This window comes from Puntigrus tetrazona, chromosome 10 (genome assembly GCF_018831695.1).
Source record: "Puntigrus tetrazona isolate hp1 chromosome 10, ASM1883169v1, whole genome shotgun sequence".
Classification (NCBI taxonomy): domain Eukaryota; kingdom Metazoa; phylum Chordata; class Actinopteri; order Cypriniformes; family Cyprinidae; genus Puntigrus; species Puntigrus tetrazona.
Genome location: NC_056708.1, coordinates 4,863,571 through 4,889,338, shown reverse-complemented (window position 1 = coordinate 4,889,338; position 25,768 = coordinate 4,863,571). Strand labels below are relative to the sequence as shown.

General features: G+C 36.4%; 3 protein-coding genes across 10 annotated transcripts in view; 1 reads left to right on the top strand and 2 right to left on the bottom strand.

Moving 5' to 3' along the window:
- Positions 1-1,769: 1,769 nt before the first annotated feature.
- LOC122353166 lies at positions 1,770-22,625 on the bottom strand. 2 transcript variants are annotated; one of them, XM_043251097.1, is made up of 9 exons: positions 22,521-22,625; positions 11,581-11,725; positions 11,256-11,421; positions 10,238-10,472; positions 9,994-10,137; positions 9,363-9,525; positions 3,984-8,893; positions 2,894-2,940; positions 1,770-2,772 (listed from the first exon to the last, which is right to left on the bottom strand). In XM_043251097.1, the coding sequence occupies exons 2-9, from the start codon at positions 11,699-11,701 to the stop codon at positions 2,124-2,126; spliced, it is 6,435 nt and encodes a 2,144-aa protein (XP_043107032.1). In that variant the 5' UTR covers positions 11,702-11,725; positions 22,521-22,625; the 3' UTR covers positions 1,770-2,123. The 2 variants fall into 2 exon arrangements, with proteins under 2 accessions (XP_043107032.1, XP_043107030.1); XM_043251095.1 differs by lacking the exon at positions 22,521-22,625 and adding an exon at positions 12,578-13,366.
- Positions 13,678-20,154, bottom strand: purg (purine-rich element binding protein G). Its single transcript, XM_043251105.1, has one exon. It carries the CDS (start codon positions 19,159-19,161, stop codon positions 18,202-18,204), a length of 960 nt encoding a protein of 319 aa, XP_043107040.1. The 5' UTR covers positions 19,162-20,154; the 3' UTR covers positions 13,678-18,201.
- Positions 21,760-25,768, top strand: part of LOC122353167 (Werner syndrome ATP-dependent helicase homolog) — a 44,116-nt gene continuing 40,107 nt past the window's right edge. For 4 of the 7 annotated variants that reach the window (XM_043251103.1, XM_043251099.1, XM_043251098.1 and 1 more), the window contains exons 1-5: positions 21,760-21,920; positions 22,101-22,172; positions 23,257-23,375; positions 25,386-25,531; positions 25,612-25,760. In XM_043251103.1, coding sequence (XP_043107038.1) covers positions 21,900-21,920; positions 22,101-22,172; positions 23,257-23,375; positions 25,386-25,531; positions 25,612-25,760 — 507 coding nt within the window. In that variant the 5' untranslated portion in view covers positions 21,760-21,899. Of the gene's footprint in view, positions 21,953-22,076; positions 22,173-23,256; positions 23,376-25,385; positions 25,532-25,611; positions 25,761-25,768 lie in introns of all 7 variants that reach the window. The other 3 variants (XM_043251100.1, XM_043251101.1, XM_043251102.1) reach the window with 3 other exon arrangements.

The following is a 25,768-nucleotide window of genomic DNA, read 5'->3' as shown; positions in this document are numbered from 1 at the left end:
TAGAATATTAAACCTCAATTTATTAAATGTAAAAAAACAAATTCAAGACCTTTTATATTTCCTTAAATTCAGTTCTATTTTTGCAGAATTCAGTTTTTTATTAAGTTTCTGGATTTTATTTTAATAATTCAAACAAGTATTAATAATCAGAAGCATTTCTATTTTTTGTGTAATATATAAGTAAAAAATATTAACATCTATTAATTTTTAAAATATAATTTTATTTAATTAGTTTTAGAAATACTGTATTTACATCTTTCTGGCTAGTTTTGGTAAATCATTTTATTTTATAATATTTTTATTAGTATAAATAGTACTATCCTTACATGAAGTAATATTTCTGTCATGGTTTCTTTAAATTAAACTGAACTTGTATTTTGACGGATTGCTGTGAAGATTCTGCTTCATTCATTCACACAAAACATGCAGGATTCATATTCAAATGTTGCATTTGCAATGTTGTATTCGCAATATAATTATATAATAATTTAATTTGTTAAAACTGAAGGACGTGCCTCTTCTATTCTGGGAGTGTACACACAAGTGTATATGGACTTTATCTGACTGTCCCTCTTTATCTAATCTCACTATTTTCTTTTCTTTTGTGTTACGTGTCTTCAGTGTATTTGTCAATAAGTGATAGCCTCTTCTTTGGTGTATTTGAACTAATAAACTATTTTTAATAGTTTAAAATCGCAAACTACTCAAACTACACAGTATTTGTGCTTTTCTTTGAAATTGTCTATATTGTTTACTTATGGATAACTTTATCAATGTAAAACTGTACATATTAGCAGACATAAGAGTTGCATTGTGTTTTTTTTTTTTTTTCTGTTTGTCATGAAAATGATCCAGTTCATTTTTAAATCATAATTTTTCATAATAAAGGTTTGACTAGTTAGCCCATTCTTCTGCTGAAATAACTACTCTGACTTCAAAGAGCTTCTTCATTCACAGACAGTCCAAAATGTATGTATTTCATCAATATCTGAATCTACCTCAATTCAGTTCTCACCAATTAGTGTCGATGAAATCAAGGTGATGATACTGCTGAGAATCAAGTGTCCCCAATAAAGTTAAAAGGCAACAGTGACAAGGAACCAAAACTGCATCGGGGACCAGAAGAAACCAGCATGGTGTGGTTTGTTTGCTGCAGCAAATAGACAACTCACTTTTTGACAACGTGTCCTCCAGAGGTTGCATTTGAAGGATGCACAAGTCATTAAGGATGTCTTAAGAAAAGTAACCATAATTAAAGTGACTTATATTCCTTGTAAAGTATAAAATAGTTTTAAGCACATCAATGATTCAAAACCAACCTTACAGAAAGCAAAGTAATTGTGTTTAATTGGGTCAATAACAGACTAACGATACGCCTTAGGGAAAAAAAAATACTGTGATGATACGTGTATTGTTTTATCTATATACTTCTGTGTTAATGACGAATTAGAAGCTGTTCTCATAAAACGATTTCAAGCTGATGTTGCGAAGTTTGGCATGAGATTTTAGTGTGTACCAAGCCTAAAAGGTCACAAACAGAATGTATTTAAATGCTGCCGTAGTGAGTGATGTGGGACAGAGAGCTGTGGATGCAGAACGAGGCCGGTGGAGTTGAACACATCCACGGCTCTTGGCTAGGCCCCACTCACTACAGCTGCAATGTTAGTAAATAGGCTAATTGACCAGTATATTGCAGAACAAATCTTCTTTGAATATGCAGAATTATCAACCCAACTAAATGTTTGATTGCAATAAATACTACAATAATGTAACTGAACATCAACTCTTTTATAAAATATTGTTATTTACAGTACATGAAAGGTTTTACCAGACAATTTATATTATTTCATATATACATTAATGTCACATTAAAGTACACTTGCTTAAAAGCACCAACTGCATTTGTGAATTAGTTTATGATGTTAAACTAGTTCTTTGATATAATGTTGCTGTATTAGCTGTCCACTGTTCCAGGTGTGTTCACAGTGTGTGTGTAGTACTGTGGGTTAAATGCAGAGCACAAATTCTGAGTATGAGTCATCGTACCCGGCCACGCATCATTTCATTTCACTAAATAAAACTGGCTTACGTGATTCGATTTCATAGCATGTAGTAAATTAGTCCTAAATGGTGTTAGGGTAATATCTAGCATCAGGGCGAATAGCTGCAGTGGAGCCTGTGGTGTATGTTTGTCCATTGAGAAGGAAGTAGGGATAATGAATTGCTGTAATCGCACTGGGCACAGGGACATGCGTCAAAGCCTGAACTGAGAGAGGAGGCGGTGGTGGCATCAAATTAGCATTCAGAGGGCAATTTGGTAAACTATAAGGTTGTGTCATGGCTAAACTGAACTGGTTTACCTGTTCTTGTGAGAGTACAGGTAAACGTGGTGCAGTGTTAGTCTGTTGATAGTTAACAGTCTCAAATGCTAAATGAGAAACACAAGAATCTTCTTGAAAAGTTGCTTGGGGAGACAAGACTGAAGGCTGTTGAGGTCTTTGTAAGTCTGCTAAAGTTCTCCTCTCATCATGATGTGATAAAGTTGCTTGTCTATTAGACAGATGAAGTGAATTTGCATGACACGTGGAAGTTGACGGTGGAAAGTTTGAGGTGTTCCAGTCTGCAGCTGTGTTTTCAACATTTCCCCAATGCCCTAGATCTACTCCTTGAGGAAGAGTGTAGCAAGGGGTTGGGTTTTCAACATGGCTGACAGAAGTTGTTTGGAAAAATGGTTTCACGCTATTAGAGTGCGTAAGGGGTGAAAGAGATTGCCTAAAAATGTTGGAAAACATTTATTACCCACTCATTTCAGGATTGTTAAAAATGCATGCAAAACAAATAATTAGAGGCTGATTCTTTGATTCTTAAATTAAATTGTAAAAATGCCTCCTACCTCCGTTTAGCCATTTTGTAAGTCACATCCTTGTCAGCCTTTACACTCTAGATTATAAAACAAACAAACAAACAAACATTTAGAAAGATACAAAGTGTCCTTAAAGTCAGATGAAAAATGTGACTTTCAATAGCATTATGAAGAAAAGAAAAAGTGATTTCAGAGCAAACTATGTTAGCAATAATGTTACAGTTTCATGTTGACTTTCAATTTAACACAATATACATATACCTGTCAACATTTATCAAACTCTGGGGGGATTTGAACAGGGTTATTTTTCTTATCTTTAACTGAACAAGAAATTAAACAAATTAAAATTAAATTGTATTTCAATAAATTAGAATGTTGTGGAAACATTCATTTATTTCAGTAATTCAACTCAAATTGTAAAACTCATGTATTTATGTTTCACGAGTAATTCATGTAAATTCAGTGCACATAGACTGAAGTAGTTTAAGTCTTTGCATCTATTAATTGTGATGATTTTGGCTCACAAAAACCCACCAAAAACACCAAAAAAAGACTTCACAAGAGCAATACAAAAAACATTTTTGGGAATTGTTGGGCTTCTGGAAAGTATGTTCATTTACTGTATATGTACTTGATACTTGGTAGTAGCTCTTTTCTTTAATTACTACATCAATGCAGTGTGAAATGGAGGAGATCAGTTTGGGGCACTGCTGAGGTGGTATGAAAGCCTAGGTTTCTCCTTGTGAATGGTGTCAATATTTGTCTTCTGGACAACTGTCAGATCAGCAGTCTTCTCCATAATTGTATAGAATAGTAAACCAAACGGAGAGACCATTTTGAAGGCTCAGGAAACCTTTGCAGGTGTTTTAATCTGACTTAAACTACTTCAGTCTGTGTGCTTTGAATTTAATTAATAAAAATTAAAAATTAAGTTGAAATACTGAAATAAAAGAACTTTCCACAACATTTTATTTTACATTTCAGAATCACAGAATAAGGCAATAAACATATTTTCATAGTTTCTATAAATGGGATGATAATGGGATAGAATGGTAAAATATGTGAAAATTCTAGTAAAAACAGTAGGGTTGACAGTTATGTATTTATATCAAAATCTTACCTTTGGAATACCTGGTTGAGACTTCCATAACTGCAAACTCTTGCGTTTCCGAGCAGTATCACTCTTTTGTTTTGTTGGGATTTCTGGTCCATTCATGGATGGAGGGGGCTGTTCCACTTTGTTTACAAGAGAAACACCTGACTCCATCACCCCAAAAATAATTTGAGGGTTTGAATTCTTATATGTCTTGAGAACCTCATTTGTTGCACTGTGATTTATGTCTTGCCATACAAGAACCTTAGAGGCATCATAAAGAAGGTGCTCAATTCCAAACCATGATACTTTGCTAATCATTTCTTTGCATGACTTCATGAAAAGAGCTTTTTCTTGGAGATATCTACATGTGATGGACAGATGCTCTGCTTTGCCCACATCAAATGTCCCTGGCAACTGATCTGAAGGTGTTTCCACAAAAGTCATTATAACTTTGTGTATTTTTTCCAAGCTTTCCAAACTATCCCCAAAATTAATAATTGCAGACATTGGTACAGATAAAAAGAAGCTTTTAATATCATGGGCATTTCTGAGTGCAGCCTCAGCCTCAAGGAGCTCACGCTTACTCTTCAGATACATGTAGTAAGATGCATCAGGAGCCACATGGAGCTGTTGGTGCAAGGAGAATACCGCACTGTAGTATTCCTGCAGTTTACTGTAACCCTCTTGTGCCAAGGTCTTTTGAAAAGAAGCAAACAATGATGACTGCTGCTGAAAACCAACCTCCCCTTTGTAGAGCTCTCCATAAAGGGAAGGGTCATACCATAGCAAACTCCTAAACGTAGGTTTACCGTTTAGAAAGTTGATTTTGTTTTCTACAAACTGCCAGGCTTCCATCATCATCTGCAACTCCAAGTAAGAATTAACTGCTTCATATTTCAGATCTACTTGTGCAGGTGGATGGTCCAAATATTGCTCTAAGATGAGACACCTTGAGACGAAAGATTGGTTGAATAGCACTTTCTGATCATGTTCAAAACTTGAGATAAAATGCTGCAACATACTTTTGCATTTAGACTGCAAAGATCCAAGTTCGGTTAATGAGATCGTTTGGTCTGCCATTTTAAGAGTGTTCGAAATGTCACTGGTGCTGTATTTATTGTCAGCAAATGTACTGCTCACATTGCCATCATCAAAGATTTTTACAGTGTTCAATGACTGATTCTCTTTACTTTGTCTTTCATATAAACTATTTAAATTCACAGATCGATTTTCTTGCCCTGTTGTGTGCTTTCTTTGCATCTGGTCGTTTATCTGGGGTGAAGGGTGAGGACCGTTATCTTTGATGGTGTCTAAAGCACTGGTACTGTCAGGACTGACCTTAGTGACTGAGCTCCTCATTGATTTTTGCCTGCTGCTTCGTTTGGTTTGAGAAGATCGTCTGCCTCTCTTAGATTCAACAGGTACTAGTAGACAAACATCAGTTCCATGCTGGGAAAGTTCACTTCGAAGAACCTTCCTAGCTTGAACAGGGGCTTTGGTGTATTCACTTAAATTGTCTTTTTTAACTGCTTCACCCCCTTGAGGCATCAGGCAAGGAACATTCACCATACAGTACTGGCTTTTTTCAAAAATCTCCTTTTTATGCGCGGTACTGTCAAGCGTTATCCACACCACTGGCCTTTCTTTACGATTTTCATTCACTGCTTCTTGTTTTTTGACAGTGGACTCAAATTTGGTCAAATAATCTCTTAGTTTAGAAATGAGTTGGGTTTCTGGTGAGTTTGCCTCGTTGGTTTTGTTTTGGTCTGGCCTTAATAAATTACAGTTGTCTCTGATTGCCAGAGTACTTGGTGATTTTGTAGAACTGAGCAAACTGGTGTTGCTGCTCTTCTTTGTGCATTTTGAGGAGATCTCACATTGGATATTCAAAGCTGAATCATCAACAGTAAGATCCACAATATTATTTGATGCATATTTCAAAGCCTCTGGACCATGCTGCTTTGAATGTGATATTGTGTCTCCAAATGCTTCAGGAGCAGTACTACAAAAACTGCTTATATTAGATGTGCTGGTAGAAATTGGTTGGATTGAGTTGTTAATTTTTGGGATATTTACTGACATGCATTCTGTTCCTGCAAAACACTGAACATTAAGAATGTTTTTCATATTTGCATTTTGCTCACTATATTTTATAGTATCTGTCTCAGCTCTATCATTTATAGGATCTATCACCTTGGCCTCTGGAGTCACGTTTGACCTAAGTTCAGTGTTAGTTGTGTTGCTTGCAGGCACATAATTGTGTGTTTCTGATGCTTCACAATCAGCATCTACATTGTCATCTACTAAAAATTTAATTGTGAAATGCTCCTTTTTTGATGGATTCAGTCCAGTCTCTGAGATCACATTTAGCAACATGTTCTCCTCTTCACACTCTTTACTACTCTTATGTTTTTTGCTAGTGCATGTGATCAAGGTTGTTTGGCATTGTTTGGAGTAATCCTCACTTGTTTCAGTAATCTTCCCTTGTTCTCCTTCATCCACAATTACTGAAATTAGATTTGAAGTAAAATCTGTTGTCGCCCTCTCAGTGCAGACTGAATCATTTTTATAAAAATCTTCTGTAGCCTTTATTGGCTCCTCTATCGGTTTGGTCTCAAGAAAAGTGGCAATAGTCTCCTGAGAACCCTGAACATGTAATGATTGTCTGCCATCTGATGTGTGAGACATTATTTTTAAATTAGAGTTTGGGTCTTGATCTTCATGTTCTGTAAATACTATTTCAGATTGACTGTTTGAAGAATCTGGTTTTGCTTTGATGTTTACTGTTTCATCCATTGACTCAGTTGCTCTGCTGAGACTCCTCTTTGCTTTCCAGAGACGTGTCTTTTTGACATATTTGCTCCTCTTTAGAGAGTGATATAGAACTGTGTGATGTTTTTTGAGACATGCCTTCTTACAGCCTGGTCCCCTCAAGCTCTTGCATTTCATATACAGTTTAGATTTACTGTACCTCTGGGCTAGTAATTGTATTAATTCAGCATTACAAGTTGCAGTCTCTCTGTATTCCTCACGTCTGCACAATTGTATCATTTTGTGGTTTCCTTCACACAATTTCTTTTGAAGGCCTTTGAGTTTTGAAAATCGCTCAGAGAGAGAAAGCACTTCTGTAGTATGAGCAGATGTTTTGCTGGATTTTAGAGTAACTTTAAGATGGATATCTTTCCAGAATCCCATGTTTAGGTTTGTTTCAGCTTCGCTGTGATCTTTGTTTTCATTTTTTAGCTTGGAAATGTTGTCTGCGGGCCTGCTTATATCTCTCTCTGAACTTGAGGAGAAAACATGCTTTTGAAACATACTTGGTAATAGCTGATAAAGCTGAATTCTTTTGTACAATTCCCAGTGTGTGTTGTTGTCCTGCTTTACTGTTTCCACATCAAGCTCTGGAGATGAGTCTTCACAGCATTTTATCCATCTAAATGCAGCCATTCCTTGAACATCACCAGAACTTTTACCATCCTTCTTTTGCTTTACTGTCATGGTAGGACTTAGATCACAGTTGTCTAATGGTCCACAGCTAGAGACTTCAACAGAGTTTGCAATATCCATGACTGTGTTACCCATGACATTGTAAGAATATGTAAGGCATGATCCAGTGCTGAGCTTTTCATCACCTGGAGTAGACAGATTCTCCTTTAAGTCCTCTACTGCACTTCTAGAGCACTCACTTTCATATTCTATGCTGTGATTAAGCTTAGCATTAGAGGGACAAGTTAAAGGATTTGGGTGCTTGAGATCAATATGTACACTTTGTGTCTCAGTTTTCTCACCTGTGAGGTTGAGGTTTAGTGATCTCTGCACTAATGATTGCTCTGAAAGTTTATCTGGAAACTGAACCAGGCATTTATCAGGATGATCCTGGTGGGTCTCTGGTGCTTGATCCTGTCCCTTTCTCAAGATTAGTGCACTAGAGTCTGTATAATATAGATGACTGGTCCCATGAATGTGTGCTATACTACAATTACCCAAGTTAGCTGACAAACTTGCAACATTATGATTTTTTGGTTGGCACACATTTTGGCAGGATTGATTGTGCTTGTTTGTATCATCTTTTGTCTGTAGAATATGGGTTTTTTTTGGCTCTCTTTGGGAAATGCTAGTTTCCTTCTTTGCCTCATTAACATTTCGAAAGATCAATCCCTTTTTATACTTCTGATAAAAAACTTGATAAAAATGTATGCGGTCAGCTAATTCTTGCTTTTGTTCTGCTGACATGTGTTCTTGTGACCATATTTTTTGACGCCTCTCTTCCTCATTCATTCTAAAATAGGCAGCATATTTTTTGAATTTCATTTTGAATAACTTAATTGAGGGCAATGTCAGGGTATGTGAACATTGGTCAGTATTTGAGGTTTGTTGTAGAGTTTCCTTCTTTGTTTGCTCTTCTGAATCCCACGTATTTCCAGCAAATCCATAACTATCTTTTTGGTTTTTATTGACTGTTTGGGATTTCTTATTATCACATCCTGATCCAGTATATGCTACTTTGGCCTCTAAGTAGTTGCTCTGTTGATTTGCGTCTTGTCTGGATAGACGAGGATCTCGAACAAAGCGTGAAGAATAGACTGTGCTAGAAATTTTGTCCAATGGACTTTGAGGTACTATATCCCATGTATTGTTATTGCTTGTACACTTTTTATGATCACTCAGGAATAATTTCTTTCCCAGCAAACTTTGAGTGAAAGCAGTGTGATCCATAACTGGCCCTGAACTCCTGGAATCTGCATCCTCACAGGCAGCAATCCATTGCTGTTTTGTATTTTGTATTTCGCTCTTTTGAAGTGGAACTTCTATTTCTGGTATCTGAGGTGTATAATCTGTCTCAAAGCAGCCAGGCATGCCAAAGTGTTTATATGTAATGGTCGCAGTACCTCCTTTTCCTCTTCTCTCTGCCACAGTACATGCCTTAAAATGGTCTGTTGTATTTTTCAGAGATAAAATAAACAAGCGCATTATTGATTAACAGTCTAAACACTGTGATATACATTTCTGCATATGAACTGTCAGAGTGCTATCCACCTTTTTCCTGACATAAATATGGGCACCGTCATTTGCAAATTCTATGGGTATAGACTAAGGAAAAATGGCATAATTGTGTTTAATTTTTGTTATTGCTGAATAGTGTTCAACATTTGAGTTGCACCCTCTACTGTACACACATGATTTTACATTTCCTCATTAATTTCACTTTATATTTTTAGAAGAAAACAAGCAAGACCTGCCCAGACTTAAAAAGTAACTCAACAGTAAAATAACAAATGACGTTCCATAAAAATAACTTAAGCAAGAAGTAACACAGTATTGTAATGCTTTGAAAGTGACTTTACCCAACACTGATGGGCATGCATTTGAAGTCTTAATAAAAAGGTTTGTGTTTTATCTCACCATGCACTTGGCCAATAGGTATTGCTGAAGCTGAGAGTGGTAGGTTTGTAGGCACAGTCAGAATGGCACCGCTGCCAGGAACTAACGAAACTACAGCATACGGCAAACACTGCCTGGGTCTTTCAGTGAGTTCTTGCTTCTCGTTAAAATCAAACAGAAAAACCTAGAAGGACAATGTTTTTAATAAGAATCAGGTTGATTATCCTATGGAAGCCCATTTCCACCACTAAATATAAAAAATAAAAAAAGGTTATTGCAATTTTTTATCTCACAATTCTGACTTTTTTCCTCAGAATTATAAAATTATAATAAAAACTCGCAATTCTCACTTTTATGTTCAGAATTATGAGATACAAAGTTATAAAGTCAGAATTGCGAGATAAAGTCAGAACTGCAAGATATAAATTCTGGGATAAAGTCAGTCTTTTATTCTGGAATTGTGAGTTATATCTAACAATTCTGAGAAAAAAAGTCAACATTGCGACTTTATATCACACAATTGGAGTAATAAAGTCAGAACTCTAAGATATAAAGTCGCAATTCTGACTTTATATTACAGAATTCAGACTTTTTTCACAATAACCTTTTTTGCATTTTTTTACTCTACTATTCTGAGATTATATCAACTCACAGAGGAACCCAGGACTTGCTGGTGAAGAGTGTCTCGATGGGATGCTGTGTTTTTACACATATGACAGTCAAAGCCCACAGTGGGATCTTGCAGCTTGTTCCAATCCAAGCTTGGAGTGATTTTTTTCACCTTACCATTAAGAACCTGAAGTACCAAAATACAACAATGTTTTCTAATTACTTCCATAATAAACATTGTTCCACAATGCTTAGACCATATGGAACACAGTAAACATTCAACATACCTTGAAAATGATTACTTTTGTCCAATTTAAAACACTGGCATTGGATTTCAGAGCCACATCGACATGCCTAAAAAGATATACTCCGTGTGATGGCTTTCCCAAGGCATACTGGACAGTGCTGCCAACCCGTAGACCATGCTGATAAATCTGGGCTGCCATTTGATCCGATACTGCTAGAAAACAGAATCTTTCCTCCATTTGTCTCCCATGTCTTCCTTTGGCTCGCATCTCTGCCCTAAAAATGAGCAGTCAAAGATACAGCAGGTAAAATAAGTATTAAACATGTCACCATTTTTCAAAGTAAATTTAATATTGTAGGTGCTGTTGATTTTACTAGATGTTGGTAACAATCCAAGTAATTAATGTATTTAAATAAAACAAGTAAGTTCAAAAATTAGGTTATGTGAAATAAAATGGAATGACGCAAGGAAAAAGTATTCAGCTACTGATTGAACACTAATCTTTAGCTCTTATTTTTAGATTCAGTCAGGTGATTGGCTGGCCATTTTAGCAACTTTAGTTTTTTTCTCTATAACAATCAAAGGTTTCCCTGGTTCTGTTTGGGATCATTATCTTACTGAAATGTTCACCCTTCTTTCATCTTCATCATCATGTTACTTTGGGTGTTGGGACTGAAGCTAATATTCATTTCCACTGAGAAGGGGCAGGATTGCTTTCTAATTACTGATAAAATTCAAATTATGTCTTGGCTTTCCATGCTTTTTTGTACTTCCCTATACATTTTCCCAATACATTTTCTCTGCTTCATTCCATTTTATCAATTGCAACTTAATTTCTAAAAATATTTGAGTTGTTACTGAAAACTTCAAGTCAACAGCACCTTTAAAAATATGTATACTGAGAAAAATAATTATACTCAAAGCAGCATTTGTTTACGGTGGGAAATGGATTTTTAATTTCAGAAATTTCCGAGGTGCCACAAGAGCACCTGTGGCTGTACTGGAAAATGTAGGAACAGGCCAGCATGTTACTGAATGCAGCATTTTTATGTAGTTACCTTTTTTCTGAGAACTTTTTAAGGAGCTTTTCATTGTGCACTAAACAAACATCTTTCCAGACCCATGCATTTGCTCGGTCCTCTCTAGTGTCCAGCTTGGCATCTCTCAGTTTTGTCTGAATGAGATTGTAGTCACGGCTTTCCTCTGAACAACGTTCCAGAAGAACTGATCCAAAAGAAGTAAAAAAGCATTTTTTTAAGTTGGTTGATGCATTTAACAGTAGCTCTGGGTTATGACAGCACTATAAATAAACAGTATGGATGTTTATTATGTCATCAACATTATTATTTTGTTCAGTTGGATTTTGAGAGAATCTTGTAAAACCTTCTCCACAGTTACGTTTCTTCCTGGGTATGGTAAAGTTCTTCAGTGCCATGGTTCCTTTTAATGTTGACTGGTGTGATCTGGAACCCTCTAATGTCTCCTCAAGCTTTGTTTTCTCCATACTTGTTTATTGCTGATATTCACTCTGAAAAGCAACAACAATATACATTATGCTAATATGTAAAAGACTTTATACATTTTATCTGAGGACTATTTGCTAAGCAGATAAACGACAACAGTAGAAACCGATTTGTATATATGGCCTTTACAATGAATGTAAATTTAATTCTTACCAAATGTCAAGACAACAAAAGCTGCACACTGCAAAAATTGCTTTTCTTACTTTTTGGTCTGGTTTCTTACAATCTTAAGTAAGAATTTTTTTTTTTTTTTTTTTTTTTTTTTTTGCAGGACACTCTTTTCCAGATTATATTTCTGCTGCTGCGCTCACATTCATTAACTTGAATGTTGTTAAACCTGGTCAGCTCTTTGTTTGTACAAATTACCATGTGACTGTATGACAATGACATATAACAGATTTTTTTTCAAAAGCCCTTTAATCACACTAATAAGATGCTATTTGATACAAGGTGTATTATAAATATCTTTACTGAAAAAAGAAAGAAATGCATTTTGGAAAATAATTACATTGCCACAGTAAATGTCAACACACAGCATGAAATGTTAACATCAGCACAGGTATTTTTACATGTAAAAAAGCACCTTTCAGAACTGGTTCAGTGTTACAAAACTCATGGTTTGGTGAATGTTGCTACAATTTTAACTTTGACAATCACGTGACTTCTAATGAAAGATCTGGCTAGATCTGGCTGTATTACTAGTAGTATGCTGGTTAAGTTTAACATGACAGCACGACAGTGAAAACACAACTGTGTGTACATGAGAAATGTTCATAATCACGTCTACAACACAACAAACAGGCATTAACATGTTGAAAATAATCATTTCAACTTAGATCAAAATTTTGGGTACTTACCATCATGTAAAATGGCAGTTGAGCATATATGACTTTATCTAAGAAGTCTTAGCAGAGAACTGTGCGAAGTTTGTCACTTCAGTTTGAGGAACATCAAGTGAGACATACCAAAAAGGAAATCGCTTGACCTCAAACGCTCAACAGCAAAGGCACAGGAAATTACCTAGTACTGTTACTAACACCACGAGGTTCTTCTTTAGTCCAACCACCAATGAGACTCGAAAAATATCACCACATAGACATGAGATGAAAACATTTGGATCTTTTTGTTTAGAAAAAAAAAGATATATAAAATGTTAGTATTATACTATTTGAGAATTTCAACTTGATATGGATCAAGGGTTGCCATAGGGCTTCACGTAAGAAATTAGAAATAGAAAAAGTGTAGCCATTGCATTTCTTTACAGTGCATTAACATTCTAGATGACACTTCAAATTATTATTATTTTTATTATTTAATTACACTATTTCCAGCACATTACTTGTTTGTGTTGTATTGTTTCAGACTGAAGCTCTTTGGATCATTTGTGCGAGAGGGGAAATGATTTTTACTTTGAAGGGGTGCACCAACTGACCATCATTCTCAGAAAGAGAAGCTTCTATTTTCAGCGTTTGCACCCATCATCACACCCTCATATAAAGCTGCTTCCTTTTTTGTATTTTCCACGCAAATGATTCTGATCTCTGATAAAAGTTCTTAAAACACATCCTATGCATGTTGCCTTGTAAAACAGCTAAAGATTATTACTTCCTGCAATTATGTGATAAAATCCTTCAACAATAACCAGTATTTTTGAATGAAAAGACTCAGCGCTTGAGCTCAAATGTCCATGAGTCCGAGGGATATTTCTTCCTGACACATGTTGAGATTCAGTATGCATCTTGCTAAACAAAAGCACATAACGTAATAGATGCTTAGGTCTCAAAGCCTAAATCAGCTGGGATAGAAGTATTATTGAAGCACCAACTTAAAAACATTCTCATTTTCGATTCCAAAAGTGCATCATACCAAAATACCTACCCAAAATAAGTTATGAACTCACTTTAATATAGGAAAGAATACAAACAGTCAATGATATACAAGTTGATCAAAAGACACATTTTAAACATAAAAAAAGTTGTACTTTATTAGATTGTCTGTGGAACTTTTACACACAAATAATGGGTAACTGTAAATAAGCATCACACATTTCAGCATGTACTTTGGTGAGGATTTCCACCATGAGACGTCTACCTATTCAAGTTCTCACCTACCAGTTTTATAATGTGCTGTGTAAAGACTGAGTATCAGCCATGGCGGATGGGTTGCTCCCTGATTGCACGTCTGACAGTTTTTGCAGCTTGTGCACTTTTCTTATGCCATCCTGCTCAAAGCAACCTTAACTGGAAAATTTATGCCAGACTTGTGAGCAGGGAGCCTCCACACACACACACACACACACACACACTCTCACACACACACACAACTGCACAAACAGAAGTGTGCATGATTTACAGTTACGCAAAACCGCTCGCATTGAGAAAGGGCATCTTGTCTTCAATCTCGAGACCGAAAGGCCTCGGGTTTGCTCAACTGTTTCCATTGTCATTCAACAAACATGCAACTAGGGTCCAGTTCAGCACCTTTATATGTTCTCATATAGCACCATTTTTTCATATATATTTGAAATTTGTCAGGACCCTACTGTTGGCATGCACGAAGTCAAATTTAAAACTTTGTATTTCATCAGATATGTATCCTACATATTTCAACCTTTTTAAAATATTACAAGGCAAATCAGGAATATTCATACTGCACCATACATGTTAAACAGAAACTAATACAGTACTCACATGAAAAAAAGCGCTACTAGACAGAACCATTTCTTTCTTGTTTTTGAGTTGTATAATATTTGAAGGCTCTACAGGAGGACACATTACATTACATTATCTAAAGATACACCAAAAACATTTTTAAATTTTGCCATCTTTTAAAATCATTTAACAAACATTGACACGTCTTAAATCCAACTGCAGATGGTCAACACAAAGATAAAAAGGAACAACTCAAGAAAGTTTGTGAACCTTTCTTTTTTCTTTTTTGAGAACGTCACATTACCCACACCACTATCAAGAACATATACAGAAGTGTTATATTTTGAGGTTTCCCGAACTGAAAGAGTTTTCTGTTTTGCTTTGTGTTATTGTTCGTTTTATTCATGAGGTCACTTTGAAAATTTGAAATTCAAAAACCACCATTTCCCGGTTCTTTTGTTTTCTAACATCATGCGTACAAAACATTTTGGAGACGAAGGCAAACTACGCTGGAACGACAATTCGTAACCCTAAAGTCAATCATTACAACCACAATGTAATGATTTTAAGGCCTATGGGTTGAAAACTGCGACTTCAGTACATGTTATGCATAACAGTCCAATTTCATGAATTCAAGTGTTTAGAGTAGCTGCAATATAATCGCATTTTGAGATGGCCTTAGAAATTGACATAGCTGTTTCCTCTAACACTACAGGAAAATAGACATCAGTCTTCCAAATAACTCTTTTAAAATTAAATACACCGTTTCATTAGGGCAATAAATTGTGTACAATAGCAATATCTGTATACCACCTATACATAAAGCGAGAAAAACATTATACGAACACTGCTCTCTTCTGGTCATGCATTGCACTTACACATAAAACAAGCATATTTCTACTCATTTCTTTGTTGGGAACAAACCTGTACTCAAATTCTTAAAGTGCACATGGTTCATTAATTTTGCACCAGCTTTACACACATACTGCTTTTTAGGTGAAAGAGGACAACCAGTTGCTGCCATACAAAGGTAACTTTCTAAATATTCTGACGCCTTTGGAAGAAAAAAAGAATACTACCTTTTTCACCCTTTCTACCTTCCGAGTACAGGAAATCTCCATTCTACTCATTATGACCCAATGCTAGTACATCCTCTAGCAGCCCTTATTGTAAGAAATTTGTGTGCAGACAATACAATACGATACAATCACAGACTCAATCCTCTGTGTCAGTGATATGCTAATCACACTTTTGAAATGACACATTGCAACCAAATCTGATCAAAAAGAACCAAGAAGCGCACAGGGCAAACAGATGAATGCACTTCTGAAAGGCTGAGGTGTTCGTTTGGGAGCATGATTGTCACTCTTTTCATATGGGGCACAAATGAAGGTTCTCTTTGCAGTGGTAAAGTAGATGAAGCATCTCAAAGTGCTGTTTGAATAAAGTGCTTCCTGTAGGAGGTGTCTGTTATAGATAAGCATCTCAACACTAACCCACAGAATGTACCCATAATTTAGTTATATTCTTCTGAAACATAAATACTCACTCTCACACACACACACAGAGAAAAAGAAGTGCCGAAATTAATTGCTTTTCCCGTCAACTGGACAGTAATCACAGTACAAATAAACAGAAGCCAACTTGAGCCAGACCTAAACTGGAAATACTCATTAGTTGTGTTTTAACGAGAAAACAACGTATGTCCATGCCTCTAAATGCTACAACCCCAGGTAAAAGGCAACTAGTTAATATATTCTTTATTTTCATAGTAATACAGTTCTACTTAAGTTTTATTTGAATGAAATTCAGTATGCAAAATGCATACTGTGCATAGTACGCACGACTTCAGTGTAGATTTTAAAACTGTATGCCAAAAAAACATTTCCCACAATCCAATGAATTTGGGGTGAAGGACATCTGGGGATGCTGCAAATTGCTTGTTATTTTTTTTTGAAGACTATTTAAAAACAAATGATTACCTCTTAGTTATGCAGTAAAATATTCGTATCATATGTCATTTTAAACAGCTACTGTTTTTATAGGAATGACACCATGTCAAATGCATTTATACATTTTTATGTCTGTGTAAATCCAGTATGACGATTATTTTCAACATTTCATGCAGGACGATATAACCCTGCAAACAATCTAAACTAAATTCTGTTATTTTAAAACAAGTCCACTTTGCTTCTGCGCAGTTCTCGTTTAAACCCACTGACAAAGGAAAAATTCAATATTGCACACCTATCAAGAATTTCAATAAAAACTATTATTTAAAGCCACATTTAAAACTTAAAAAGAAAAAAAGCTAATCTAAGTGCGCCCATTCCTTTATGCTAAAGCATGGCTGCACAATGTCATATATTTGATGCTTTAGGATGATGACAGACTGGGCAACTTTTTGAGAAATGTTGGCATCAACGGGCAACCAGATGAGACAAATATAAACCCATTCTCAATAGTAAAGTGCCCAAGCAATAAAGTTGCCAAGCAAAATTGCTCAAAAAGTAGTATGTATCATCAGCCTTACAGTTCAAGCAGCACGTTAGGTATCAGGCCAGACATTGTATGTATTAATTCATTTAAATAATGTAAATATTAATGCACTTTTTGGTTTCTAATTTATAATGGTGAACATACTATTTGTGCAATGCCAAAACATTGTAGTTCTCTTGATTAGATAGACTGCTGCATTCTATCTGCATTCGCCATGTTGTAATTACCGTAATTCCAAGATGACAACATTTTACTCATAGCCTTCAGTAGTGTCTGACTCGGAAGCTGCGCCTAAATGAACTTGGGGTAAGTCACGTGGTACAACCGTCACTGATCCGAGCTAGAGCTGGGCAATATATCGCATGATATGCGTATGCAATATATAATGCGATATATTACAAAAATATGTTCTTGTCAGTAAGTCTGGTTCTTCGATTAGCTGTAACTCACAGACAAACTACGCAATATTGTGTTTAGTGTCGCAAATTAATCACCCGTGAAACTGAATGCGATATCGCGGAGCTTGTCGGTGATCTATGGTCTGTGTATTAACCGCCGTTCCAGATTTACAGCTAATCGAAGAACCTGTTTTACAGATGAGATGCACATGAATATACCGTGCGATATATGGCCCAGCCCTAGACCAAGCCATAACTCAGGGTTTACAAGTTGCAATAACGCATTCAAGAGCAAATGAGGGCTTTGGCATTGATAATGTTGAAACACATAATTTAAATAAAGTATAATGTCACGTCTCGTCATCTCGTAATTTCGACATGGCCTTTAGACAACTTTAGGTTAGGGTTAGTAGAAGTAGTTGACATACAAAGTTTCGTATAGTCCGTTTGTTGCATGTTGTGGAACCATCAAAATAAATAGTTAAAGACTGATGATACGCTGAAGTTTTTGAGTAATGTTGCTTAATTTTTTTAAGCAATGTTCCACAAATTTCTATTTGAATACATTAAAACTAAAGCGGACTAATCAAGTATTCTCTAAGTGCTTGATAAAACCTTGATTCCCAACTTTGTGAAATTGCACAGCAGCCTCATACACGTTAAGCCTGGGAAAAAGTAATGGATGCAATAACATCAAATCCTAACGCACGCCCGCTCGATCTCGCGCTCTCGCTCACGCTCACACACACACACACACACACACACACACAGAGCAACACCAGCAGAGCCGCTAGGATTCTGTCTAGATTGAAATAAACAGTAGTGGGCTTCAACGGGACGGGCCACCCGGTAAAGTGTACGGTAAGTACAGCAGGAGGCTGGAGGTACAACTAAAACCAGAAGCATCGTCATCATCTGAAGCGGCAGCGTGTGTCAATCCTCCTGCTCCTCCGCCTCTGTCCGTTTCTCTTTATGACAGCTGAAGATATGTCGCATCTCCTCCTCGTACCGCATGAAGTTCTCGCCAAAGCGCGCCCAGGCTTTCAGCGGGACGGTGATCGTGTTCCGGTAGGGCTGCCGGACCTCGCTGATTTTCAGGAAGACGCCAAAGCGGTTCGAGCCCACGTCAAAGTAAAAGCGCTTGTTGTCGACCCGGAACGACGCCGCCTCGGGCAGCTCGGGCGACGCGTCGTGGTTCCGCGCGCAGGGCTCGTCGTCGCCGTAGTCGTCGATTAACTGCGACAGGGCGTCTCTGAACTCGATCAGGCCCTGCGCCGGCAGCACGATGGTCTGCTCGATGCCCTGGCCGTAGTAGCCCATGCCGCCGTGTCCGCGGTTGACGGTCTGCCGGATACGCAGGAACCGGCCGCGCTGATTTTCCTTCAGGTCCAGGTAGTACTTCCTGTTATCGCGCTCGATGAACTCGCTCTTCAGCACGCGGTGCGTCTGCTCCTCGGACGCGGCCGAGCCGCTGGGGGACGCCGCCGGATCCGCTGCTCTCCGGCGGGGCTCCGGTGCACGTCCCTGGCCGTTGCTCTGCGCCTCCGCCGGCGCCTGGCATGATCCTCGGAGCCCGATGTGTGCGTAATAATCGATGAAGTCACCCAGGCAGTAGCGCAAATCGGGCGCCATGGACATGGAAAGGGTGAGCTTGCTCTTGCGGATGTTATCGTGCCGGCCTCGGCCGATCCACACCTCGGCAATCTTTAGGAAGCGTCCGCGGGTGCTCTGCTTCACGTCCAAATAGAAGCGCTTCTTCTGGATGTCCACTCGCTTGGACGCCAGCTCCTGTATGTCTGACGCTTTGCCGCTAGCGTACTGCTGCGAGTATCCTGATGTCATCCTGCCTCTGCCTCTGTCCGTGCCCCTTCGGTGACTATCGGCCATAATCATTCACGGCGCTTCATCGCTTCGCTCGGTATTATTCCGCTTATCGAGCACCGGCGAGTCTCCTCGGCTGACCTGGAAACGGCAGGAGAAGCTCATCGACTTCCTTTGTCCTGATGAAAGGTCAAGCTAAGCGCGAAGGCGCGTACCGTATGCACCATGTTTTAAAAGCTCTTGTTTTTCGCCTCGCCATCCATCTGACACATATTCCAGAAGTGAGTGCGAGCAAGAGAGACACAGCGGATTTGCTGTAGTGCGAATGAACTCAATGACCCATCCCCCTCCCTCCAGCACACATGCACAGCTAGCTTGCGTGCCACAGTACGTACTGCGCTGCGCACAGACAAGTATGCAGTATATTAGCATTCCAGAAAGAGGACATACTGCTTCAGAAAGAGGGTATGCAAGTGACGTGACGAAATGTGATATTTTATGTCTGTCCCAATGTGCATACCATCCATTCAAAATCCTGTGCAATTTTCGAATGTATTTAGAGCAGACAGAGGGGATGGACCTGAAATCCGAAGGTCACAGTTTCGAATACCTAGTGCAGCAGGTATTGCAGGTGGGGGGAGTTAATAATCAGTATTCTCTCCACCTTCAATACCACTACTGAGGGGAGACCCTTGAGCAAGGCGCTGAACCCCTCCGGGTCTGTGTGTGTCCTCTTGGATGGGTTAAATGCAGAGCATATTTCAAGTATGGTTCTTTTCTTTAGTAATTACGTTGTTGGGATCACTACTGTAACAGTCACAACTGAAACATATTATTGTTTAAGGTGGAAAAAAAGGGTACACATAATACTTTATTTGGGGGAAATAAACAACATTTTAGTGCAAATTTTTAGTATTTAATTATACTTTAGGACAGTGTTTTAGTATGTTAGTTAAATTTCTTTGCTTGTTTTCAGTAGTCACATTAATCAACTGTGCCGTCACATCCAAAGCATGGGATGTTTTGTCAAAAATAAAGTATATTGAATTATCAACTGTATAGTGTTTTGTTCAATGCATAATCAAATGAATGAATCCTTAACTTTGAAATCAGTATTATCAGCTTTTATGCCTTTTACAAAGAAAGATTATATTAAAACTAGAACTAATCTAATAAATTGTAATTGCTATTGATTTACCTCTAAAATGTTTTAATAAAATAGCAAAAAATATATATATTTACAAGGTAGGTGTAAATAAAATCTTAGTTCAGTATGGCCCTTATTCAATTATAAATTATTGTTTTGGTAGTGACAAATTCAGGGAGAAATATTCCTGAAACTTTCTGAAAATATAAGAATTAACTGCAAAATTAGTAGAAATGTGTACCTTGTATATTACACAATTTACATACATACAAAATTTAAAGAAAAGAAAGTATTTTGAGATTTATAAAAAAGACTTGTGAGTTGTAAACTTACAATAATAAATTCTGTAGAAAGGCCGGAGTAAACCCTTGACGGATGGGCACAGGAATACGATGGTTATCATATTGTCATTGTTCATTTATTTTTATTTCAAAACTTGAAAAGAACATTGTTTTAAACGTTTAAAGCTTTTCTTGTGAGTTGTAAACTAAATCTGTATTCTGTAATATCTGTATTCTGTAATATGAAATATTAAAGATGGCTTTAGAATTTAATTTGGGAAATCACGCAACCTTCCTGTCATCAACCCACTTTCTATAAAACATCATTGTGCAACTTATTGCACTATTTATTATATTTATTCATTTTATTATTATTTTATTATTATTATTATTATTATTATTATTATTATTTAAAACAATACCATTACAGAGCTTGAGTGACAGCATGAGCACAAAGAAAAAAATTTACATAAGAAAAAGAAGAAAGATAACCACAAGTGCAGTGATTTAAAAAAAAAAAAAAAAAACATAGGAAATGCTTGACAGTAATTTAGCAAACAGAATAATAATTAACTATTTATATATATATATATATATATATATATATATATATATATATATATATATATATATATATATATATATATATATATATATATATAGGACATACCATTTTTTGCTGTGGATGTGCTTAACGTGAAAAAAGTGCCAGTACTCTCTTGTGCATGGCTGTCATGTGCAAATCATTATTACATTTGAAATATCTAATGTGACCTTGGAGCACAAAATAAGTACCATGGGTATATTTGTAGCAATAACCAACAATACAGTGTATGGATCAAAATTATTTAGTTTTCATTCAAACCAAACATATGTAAAAATATAAATATATCTAAACGTAATTTTTGATTAGTAATATGCGTTGCTAAGAACTTCATTCACATAACTTCAAAGGTGATTTTCTCAATATTTTGATGTCTTTGCTCCTTAAGATGCTAGATTTTCAAACAGTTGTATTGCAGCCAAATATTTTTTTATCCTAGCAAACCCTACATCGGTGGTTCCATAACGGCATTGTCCACATAGAATAATTAATACAGCGTTACGCCATTCATATTAACTGAATAACGCCTTGATGACACTAGTTTGCGTAGTAGCCAAGTAGTTTGCGGGCCTACTATTTTCTTTTTCTTTTTTTTTTTATACAGACAGCGTTTATTTCACTCCAGTCCCACTGGTGGCGCTGCTGAGTGTGTCAGACGCGAATACAGCGGCGGACAAGCGACTGGAAATGTTGCTTAGCAATATACGTTGATTTTCAACACGTATAGGCAGGCTGCGAGTTATTAAAGCTTTTACGGGAATATGAAGTGCTGACTGAAATGCAAAGAAAGACAGCCATGGTGAGGGGTTAACGTCTGATTTGTGCGTCATTGTAAGTTTTCGCACGTCAAAAGTGATATTGATATCATTATCACATTAAGTTAGCCTATATGTCACGCTTGAAAACAGCCTTTACTGTTTTATACTAACGTTAGGTTTACCATGTGCCGTATTAGCTTTGTGTTGTTTTATCGTTAAAGACGGATGAAAAAGAAGCTATAATGGGTGACAGGACTCTACCTAATTGGATGAACAAACCTCAGGAAGAACATGTGAGTGAAGTCAATATAAACACACACACACAATACACACACACACACACACACACACACACACACACACACACACACACACACACACGGTTGTTTTACTATATTTGTGAGGACTTTGATAGACTATTGTTTTTATACTGAACTAACAATATTGTTTATCGACCTAAACCAGCACTACCCCAAGCCTAACCATCACATAACACTTTTTGCATTTTTAAGTTTAAGATAAACTACATTTAGCATTTTTAATAACTTATTTGTCCTCACAAGTCAAGTTTTACTATCATTTGTTCCTCACGATTATAGCAAAACATGCCCACACACACCACACTTAAAACATAAACTAACCTGTTTGCTTGAAGCCTGGTTTTTTTTCGTCTGTTATGCACACATCATCTTTATTGGGATGTTATGTGCAGGAGCGAATGTTCTCTTTGTACCTGTGCCATCACAAATGTGTATGTTTTCTATTGGTTGAGAGAAAGTAAAAGCCACTTATTTGCATTATTTACTAAGACACCTGCAGCATTATGCTCATATTCAAATCAAACCAAAGCACTGTTTGCAGGTCAACAGTCAAGAAATACTGGTTTAATGCTGCTGTACTTTTACAGGGTCATTTAATTACACATCATTTCATAAATAAGTTCTATAATATAAAAAGTTGTGCTCCACATTTATTAAGTTTCATGTAGTGTAAGTCTAATCAAAAGCTTTTATGACTAGTTAGTAACAGGACTGGTACAGTTTGCATGCTATGATGCTTTTATTGTATAGATGTTTGTTTCCTGTCATTATAGCATGCTGTACTGTAGATATGATATTTGCATGCCACTGCTTTTACAAAAACACGCAAACCTTATTCATTATAACTTTTTGTAGTTCTTTTTTTATTTTAAATGTTATTTATATTTCTAAATGCATGGCTAACCATTTTAAAGAAGCGAGGAAATAACTTTTTTTCTGCACATCACGTATCTTTAGTGTCATTACGTAGGCTTTTGCTTTGGTTATGTGCTTTGCATTTTCTTACAGTTTTACTTAAGTAAATATGCCTCCGATTTTGTACTGTGTTTTTTCACAGACACAAGGACCCTATAAAAAGAGCATTCTGGAGGATGACCTTCCTTATCTGGAATTTGGTGGAACAGTCATATACAGCCAGGAAAGACATGACTGCTCATTTTTATCAGAAGATTTGAGGTAATATAACTGATTGAATGTCTTAACATGCATAGGTAATTCCTCCAAACCCCTCATAAAGATAGTTAAGAATTTTGTGCTGGGTCTTTTTTATGACACTACGAATGATTTTTGATCCAGTGCTTAATAAACGGTGATCAGAATCAAAAGGATGGAAGGATTTCTGGACTATTTTCAAATTTTCAAAATTGTATTTTCAATTTTCAGTATGTGGATGCATAAATTGTGATCCAAATGCAATTGCAAATCTTGCGTTACCGTTTGCATCTTTGCTTTCGTGAACGAGCAGCGACTGCACAATAGGTCAATATTCATTATTAATACTTTTAATCACTTTTCGTCTTTTCACTAGGGTTGATGCAAACAAGAAATGTAGAATGATACACATATGGAAATCATATTTCTTATTAATATGCATTTATTACTAATAAAGATGAAAAATAAGAAAGACCCACATTACAAATAGCTACGTTGTAATGAGAAACTTTGATGAGTCAGTCGCAGAGCAGTAATAACGTAACAGTAACATTTACAATTTTAAGCAAAACTATCATATTGATTATATTTAGGTAATATTTAAGTCATATTTAATACATTTTATTACTGCATAAATTATAGCAATTGCACAGAAGGTCCTCGATCTGGCCCAAATGTGTACAGTATAGTTGATACAGTAACTCCCCATGAGTAATGCTGTACTGCCATTTGCTGGCGAAGTTGTGTAACTTACAGAACAACTTCTGTTATATATTGAAAAAAAAGAAAAATAAGAGAGTAGTGCTTGTTATGTTGAGATCAGATCACAAAAAAAATAAAGTAATCTTTACCAGAAATCCATGGCCGCTTAGAACTTCTGTAGTAATATAGAGTTCATCAACTGCCTGAAGAGCTTAAATTACTGTTTGCGCTGTGAGGCACATAAGCAAATAAACCATGACTCACTTTCAGATTCCTCCACATTGAGCATGGGTGCTGAAACCTAACAGACATTAAAGCAATAAAAAAAAAATGTCCTGAGCAAGGAGCTTGCATTTTTGTCAAAAGATGTCTCTATAAAGCCACTATAAACCACATTACTTATAATTTCCTTAAATGGAAATTAAATTTCCTTTAACTTAAATGCAGATTTTTTTTCCTTCTGCCTCATGTCATATTTTTGTATGAGCATTGAAATATACTATTATTGTTTATCATTGTTTACTGTTCCACAATGTTTGATCCAATTTTCACCATAACCTGGTATTTGAGGAAAAAAGGTCTCTGGCAGAGTTTCCACGGGTCCTTGATATCCTTGAAGGTTTTTAAAAATAAACATACATAGATAGAGGTCCCTGAAAGTGCTTGAGTTTATTTTGTGCAAAAACAATCGTGAATCATAATGTCTATAAAATGCAAGTTTAAATATATTTGGTTTACTGAAGGAGATTACAAAGAATAGCTTGCCAGAGATGAAAATTGAAATAAACAGTGTAACCTTGCTTTTACTTGAAGTGTGTCCTTAAATATGTTCTTAAAATATCTTAAAGGCATTACAATTCTTAAAAATCTTCAATTTAGATTTGATGGGTCTTATTTTCAAATGCAGATTAAACTAGCTTATATCTCATAATGTTAATGCAGTTGTAATTGTACAATGTAATTTCACTTGTTTGATAACAGCCTTACTTGGTCATATCTGTAGATACCCTGATTAAGTCCTTGATTTTGTTTTGTTACTTTATTTGCTTTACTCTAAAATAATGGTTGTATGATCATTTGAAGGGGAGTATTTAGTTTTCTGAATTATCAATTCTAAAAATGTATCCAAAATGCCTCATTTCACTCTATGAAGTTTGTCTTGAACATGTTGTTGACAGGTTTTGTTGGATTTATTGTGAGAGTCTGCCCTAATGTAAAAGGATCTGGGTAGTTAATTTACTCCTGTGTCAGTTTTATCTAGAATGTTCCGGCGAATGAAAGATGTTTGTTAATCTCTCCTTATAGTATTTGACTTTGATGTGTCTCCTCCAGATCTAATTTGGTGTCAGGTTCAGTGGTTGGGTTTGATCTTGAATGGCCACCCAGCTTCACCAAAGGAAAGACAAAGAAAGTGGCTGTAGTGCAGTTCTGTTCATCAGAGGAGAAATGCTATCTATTTCACATTTCCTCCATGTCAGGTGGGCTTAGAGAGGAACTGCATGTCATTGCTTGTTATTACTTTAATATCTCCTTATCTACTGTATGTCTGATGTTTCAGGGTTTCCTACTGGCCTGAAAATGCTTTTGGAGGACGAAAATATCAAAAAAGTTGGTGTGGGAATTGAGGGTGACAAGTGGAAGTTGCTATCTGATTATGACATCAAGTTGAAGAATATTGTTGAGCTCTCTGATCTGGCAAACAAGACGGTATGCTG